At 57.2% G+C, this 6,731-nt stretch overlaps 1 protein-coding gene across 1 annotated transcript; it reads right to left on the bottom strand.

Moving 5' to 3' along the window:
* Window positions 1–234: 234 nt before the first annotated feature.
* LOC101846482 lies at window positions 235–6,731 on the bottom strand (the record flags this gene model as incomplete). Its single annotated transcript, XM_013091049.1, is given in 1 exon segment — window positions 235–6,731. A coding segment is annotated over 1 exon segment (6,438 nt), but the record flags the coding sequence as incomplete, so codon positions are not given.

Raw genomic sequence — 6,731 nt, 5'->3', positions numbered from 1 at the left:
TGAAGACAAAAGAGAGAGAAAGAAGGATGGACGGTAACAAAGAGAGATGGAAGCTACATGTTGGGTCGCGACAATAGGACAGAAAAAGATTAGCCTGACTGTCCGTGCCTTCACACACACACACACACACACACACACACACACACACACACACACACACACACACACACACACACACACACACACACACACCGCTACCACTGACTACCATGACCCCGTGACCCCGTGACCTACCCTCAATGCTCGTTCCTCTCGGTCTCTGGCCTTTGCCTCGGCGTCGCACCGACCCGCCTCTTTCCCGGACTTGCCGTCGACGTCATACATATCCGAATCCTCCTCGTCCTCATCCATTGTGTTATCCTCGTCGTCGTCGTCGTCCTCTTCATCGTCCTCGTCTTCATCATCGTCAAACACGTACTTTATCCTCTTCTTTACGACTCGCTTCGATTTGGTCACACTTTTCTCTTTCGACAGCTTCTGCTTGTACTTCATCCGATTTTCGATCGTCTTCTTCACGATCGGATGCTGGTTCAGCTTCTCCAGCGCTTTGAGATCATCCAACTCAGCCGACTTAAGCACCCTGTACTCTATGCTCGGCGGGATCAGATCCAACTCTTTCATCTTTGTCGGACTGGACACCCGTAGTTTGGCTAATTTCTTCTTTTTGGGAGACAAGACTTTCTTACTAGACGAAGAAGCCTCTTCCTCTTTCTTCTTCAACCCTCCTTCAACCTTCACCTCTATCCCCTCCGCTTTTTCTTTGAGATCCTCTTCCTCCGACTGCAGACTAGATTTGATTTTCGAGTCTTTGGGCGGTTGGTGGATGTCCGAGTTTTGCGTGCCCAGCGCCTGACCTTGTGCGGACGGGCTGGTGGTCACCTGAGATTGTGACTGCTGGATTTGATCTTCCACTTTCTGTTTTGATTTTTCGTTGTCCACTCTGGAGTGAACGAAAGGCGCCACGTTGGCGATGGGGATGTTCTTCATGTGGCCCCACCCCAACGTGTGGCCCGTCAGAGAATTTCTTCTGATCACTTCGGCGCGGTGAAAGGACACGCTGGACTGTGGCGTCTTTGGCCCCTCGTCTTGTTGTTGCTGCTGCTGCTGTTGTTGTTGCTGTTGTTGGTGGTCGGGTAAGGCGGCGGTACCTATACTACACCTGCGGACCACTATTGAGTTATCAGGGACGTCTTCGGATTTTTTAGCTCCCGCTGTTGTGGCGGCGGCCTCAACTGGGTTTGGAACCCCAGCACCTGCGCTCCCACCTGTACTCCCTGAAAACATCCCTGCGCCACTCCCGCCTGAGCCCGTCGTTGCGACAACAACGCTGCTGCTGCTGCTGCTGTTGTTACTATTGTTGCTGCTGCTGCCGCTGCTGTTGCCGTTGCTGCTGTTTCCGTTGCTGTTGTTGTTGACCACCTCATGACTATTGTTGTTGTTGTTCTTGTACGCTTCTTTCACCATGGGGCTGTCGGAGGTGGGGCCCGCGGGAAACCCTCCTCCCCCCTGTTGCTGGTGGGCGGGGACAGAGGAAGAACTGGCCACGCCCCCCATCGACGCTGACGATGACGAGGACGACGACGAGCTCTGCGATTGGCTACTGCCCCCCATGGGAAAACTTCGCCCTACACCGCTAGGCTTGCTCTGTCGCCCTTTTATCGGATCTAGCGTTGGAGGGTCGTCGTCATTCGCCTGTGCCCCTTGCACGCCCCTCTCCTCCACACCAGCCTCGTTCTCGTCATCCTGAGGACTCAGAATCGGCATCTTTGGTGACGTAGGCACGGGGCTCCCCGTACTGCTGGCTAGGATCCGGTTCTTACACTCCGAGGAGATCCCGCCAGACTCGTGTTTGCTCCCCGTGTTGCTGATGATTCTTTTGAGAGTCTCGTCCTGATTGACAGCGTTCAGGATCATTTGTTTGCGCGACCAGGCCTTGTGGGGGACGGCGGGTCGAGAGGGAGGGGGCGGGGTCGACGAGGTGATGGGGCTCGGTGATTGAGGGATGGTGACGGAAAGGGGCGTGGCGAACTGGGTAGAGGGTGGCTGCATCGACTGGGACTCTTTCAATAAAGAACTGTTGCTCTCCTCCCCTTTTTTGCTCTGCCCGCCGATCAACGACAAAGAGGGGGCGTGGCCTTGATTGGAAGAGGAGGAAGTCGTGGCTATCGATGAAATAGGCTCCAACACTTTGGCTTCCTCAGTCTTTATAATAATTACGTCATTACTCGAGCCTGGAGAAGGCTTCTCGTTCAGCGATGACGTCATTGACTTGGACACATGACTAGATAACGGTTCCGTCGTGTCAATCTTCAGCGGCCTGTCCGGCATGCTGGAAGAGCTGTCTTTTCTGCTGGAACCTTCGGGGGGATGTTTAGAGGACATCATGACGTCGCTGGCACCGTAACCAGAGGAACCCGCGGAACAGCTGACCCGGCGAGACAGAGCCCTTCTACTCTCCTCCCTCACCCCACCTGCTGGGAGGGGACCTGCAATCTGCGGCAGTGTGGACTTGATAACATCAGAGGACCTCCGTTCAGGCTTGAGATGGTGGCCACTATACTTGTTGAAGGAAGAAGAAGGATCGACGACACCGGCACCGGCGGCGTTTGGCAATGTCTGTGCCGGCGCTTTGGGATTATACCCCGACGGGCCGCCTACGCCATATTTATACACCCCGCTAGAGGAGGAATAGGAAGCCTGGTGGGAGGAGGAGGAAGGGAAGTGAGGGGAAGGTTTGAGGGAGCCTCTTTGCTGTTGAGCAGACGAAGAGGTGCCCCATTTCTGTGTGGGTGACGTCATGACAGACATGGAAGGGACATTCTGTTTGTACATGTCGTGCTCCACCTTCTTCCTGTGCTGTTGCTGCTGATGCTGCTGCTTCTGGTAGAAGCGTTCTAGCTCCTCTTTTCTCTTGGAAGCTGGGTAGGGCGCGCCGGAAGAAGGGTAGTGGGACTGGGATCCGAGATGGCCACCACCAGCCTGTTGTTTAGTATAGGCCATCTGGTGCTGGAGAATTGGATCCTTGGAATATTGCATGTGCTGGTGGTGGGGGTACTGGGTGAGAGGATGGCTTGCTTGTTCCTTAGAAACATATGGACGCTGTGATTGTTGCTGTTGTTGCTGCTGCTGCTGTTGCTGTTGTTGTTGTAAATACAGCTGCTGTTGCTGTTGTTGAGGTTGGAGAAGAGTCGGGGTAGGGAAACCTCGCCCAGGGTGGCTGGCAGCGTGGGTTCGAGATGCTTGTAGGGGGTCGCTTGAATCTTTCATGGCTAGTTCAATAATTTCTTGTTGGTCAGCGACCATCTTGGCGTGCATGTGTTGTGCCGCGTGGATCTGTGACATGTGGGCAGACTCCGAGTGGTGATGCTGCTGTTGTTGTTGTTGCTGTTGTTTCATCTGCTGGTGCTGTAGCGCGGCGTGCTGCTGCTGCTGTTGTTGTGATGGTATGTCATAATGCTGTTGTAGATGCCTCACCACAACCACCTCTGCCCCGTTGGCCGGATTCACCTCCATCAGAGCAGGGTTCACCGTATCTTTATACACGCGTTTCGACTCACCGTGTGGCGTCACAGCCGACTCACCACCCGCCATTCGCTGCATCCTCATCTGGTACGCCTGTTCTTCTCGCACTTTCTGTAGCTGAGTGGTGAGCGGCACCATCTGGGGGTTATTACCAGCGCCGCCCGCCGCGTTCTTCACCATCTCCGGAATCACTGAGGAAGTTGGAGCAGCGGACGCCTTTGCCACGTGCTGTGATGGGTGCGGACCCACCACCATCCCACCAGCACCAGCGGCATGTCTCGGGTGTAGATGTGGCGAAACCGGCGTGCCCCGTCCTGTGCTGAGCCGACTCTCCACACTGGCGCGGCCGTCTCCACTCACACGTGTCTCCACGCTCACCCTCCCGTCACTCGTCACGCCCCTACTACTGTCCGTGCTGACCCTTCCGCCGTCTGACACGCCGAACGGCAGCTGCTGTTGCTGTTGTTTTTGCTGTTGCTGTGGTCCCCCGCGGAGTAGAGAGGAGGCGGGTGAGGTATGTCCAGAGTAGGCCGGAGACGCCAGCGATCTAAGTTCGTGAGTCTCGGGGGCGCGGGGGGAGGGCGAGGAGATCCAGATAGGGTTGTGAGCATTGTCCTGACCCCCTAACATCCCGCCTTTACCAGCACCGAGACCCACACTGGACCGAGAACTGCTGTTACTGCTGTTGCTGTTGCTGCTGTTGGTATCCAGCTTCTGACGTTTAGCGGCGGACAGCATTCGCTCATACTCCGGGGTTCCCCGCTCTGTGGGCGACTCGGCCGGTCGTTTCTTTGTCTTGACCGTCAGATCCAGCGGTCCGTGGGGGATTTTGGTCAAATCCAGAGGTGTATGTCCACCGGAGCGACTAGGAGATTTTTCTGTCTGTCTGTGGAGGGGCCTCTCCTCCTGCACTGCGTGGGGAGGCTGTTGTCTCACAGGGTCCGGGTTCGGGCCCTGTTCTCTTTGTGACGAGGTTTGATACCTACTTAGCGACCCTGGGTTGTGCCGGTCAGGATAGGTGCTGTGTTTGCCACTGCTCGATTCGCTCACTATCCGTGGCTGGCCTGTGCTGATTGACCCCTGCATTCTGGGCGGACCAGCCAGGGGCAGGGAGCGATGGTGACCGGTATCCAGTTCGTGCACATGAGACGAGGACGAAGAGGAGGGCAGCAGCCCGCCGCCACTTTTGGAGGAGGAAGATGAGGAACGACTAGAATGTTCTTCATATCCACTGGGCCTTAGCCCCGTTTTTGACATGTTCTGGTGATATCCCCCCGTATGTCCTGCCCCTGCTCCTACACCACCACCACCTCCCCCTTCCCGCCACGCCCCCTTCTCGTCTGTCATGTGACCGACAGGACGTATGACAGTCACGCCCTTCTGACCGGAGGTCACGTGATGCTCGTGCTGCCCCCCGCGGTCCACGGGGTACCCGTGAGGCTGGGGGTGGTGGGGGTGGTGAGGGTGATGGCTACCGTGATGGACGCCAGACAGGTGATGAGGCGCCATCGACGACGATGACGACGACGTTAACGAAGATGAAGAACCAGAAAGAACTTGCGCCGGAGGCCGGTGATGGTACATGTCCTGAGCGCCTGGTGGGTAGCTGGAGGATTTACTCATGCTCAAACCACCGGCGTGTGGAGACTCGTAACTGGACACGTTATGGTACCCACCTCCTACTCTTTCTCCTCCTACTCTTTCTCCTCCTCCAGATTTCCTCACCTGCTCCTCGGCCATTCTCCTCACGTCCATGTGATGCTGATGAGGATGCTGATTAGGATGATGATGATGATGATGACCGTCCATGTGTGACCGCGAGAGATGGACACCGGGTGGGAGATCGAGGCGATCAAGACCACCGACGGGCTTTCCCGCCAAATTCTGCATGTTTCTCATTCCAGCGGAAGATGATGACAACCCGTAGTGACTTGACGATCCTCCTCCTCCCCCTCCTTCTCCACGTGACATGTCGGAAGAGGAGGCTGATGACTGATCCCTTAAAAACTCCCCTCTGTGCTGCGCGGACATAGCCTGGTGCGGGTGTCCGCCGCTGGGGCCAGAGTTGAGCTGTTTTAGGTCATGAAGAGACGGGCCACCCGCCGCTTTGACCACGTCCGCGGGTAGATAGTGGCCACCGGCTGAGGCAGCCGCCATCAATTTGTGGGGGTCTCCGGGAGGAAAACCAACTGGGGTGTTGTTGGAGGATTTCCCAGCGAGATAAGCCACGTGGGCCGGGTCGTGTAGACCATGGAGTGAGGGAATCCCTCCCGCTCCCCCTCCTCCTCCTCCTGGAGTGAGAGGTCCGTCAGGGGGTGGTGGGTGTGGTGGGGGTGGCCCGCCTCGTGACGATGTGAGGGACCCGGGTTTCTGACCAGAAGCTGGGTTCAAACCCGGGTACCCCGAGTTTGGCGATAATCCCATTGGCGTCATGACCCTGTTGGGCGTAGTGCCCAGGGATTTGGGAGGCAAGCCGTGCGGAGATAGGACGGGGCCGCTGGGTGGGCCGCCTCCTGGGACCACGGCTGCGTAAGCGGACTGGAGCCCATCATACATCACGCGAAGTGGGTCGGTCATAGCTAGAGCATTTATACGGCCGTCCGGTGGGTGGTGGGGGTTCAAACCCCCGTGCGGGTGCTGTTGCTGTTGGTGCTGTTGTTGTTGTTGTTGTTGTGATGGTGGTCCGCCCCGAGACATACGGCTTGATGACGTCATAGACTGAGGGGAAGACACTACCACGGAGGAAGAGATGGACGGCCCGGCATGCATAGCTCGAGAATCCATCATAGGCATGACGTCACGCGGCAGCCTCCCGTCAGCCATCATGGCGGCAGAGGAGGAGGATGACGACGAAGATCTCGACGACTTCTCTTGCTGTTGTATCGGAGGCGGGCCCGCGCGGGGGTCGTGGAAACCTCTAGTGTCTATCCGGCTCTCGTGGTGGTGTGGGTGCAGGGGAGGGCCGTGGGGATGGGGGTGAGTGGGGTGGTGGGGGTCTAGGAGCACCCTCTGTGGGTCTTTAGAGGCCATAAGTTCGTGCGGACCCCTCAATCCTTCTAGCGATTTCCGTTCCAGCGAGGAGGAAGAGGAGCGACCCTCTAGAAGCAGCCTGGCCTCGTGGCTCGCTTGCTGTTGCATCGCTGCTTCCATGGAGGATGGCGGGACCGGGGGAGGGGGCGCTGGCGGTTTCTGGGGGTGGGTGTGGCTGG

The sequence above is a fragment of the Aplysia californica genome, unplaced genomic scaffold, assembly GCF_000002075.1.
Source record: "Aplysia californica isolate F4 #8 unplaced genomic scaffold, AplCal3.0 scaffold01946, whole genome shotgun sequence".
Taxonomy (NCBI): Eukaryota; Metazoa; Mollusca; class Gastropoda; order Aplysiida; family Aplysiidae; genus Aplysia; species Aplysia californica.
The sequence above is the reverse complement of the archived record's forward strand: the minus strand, read 5'-3'. Positions and strand labels throughout refer to the sequence as shown.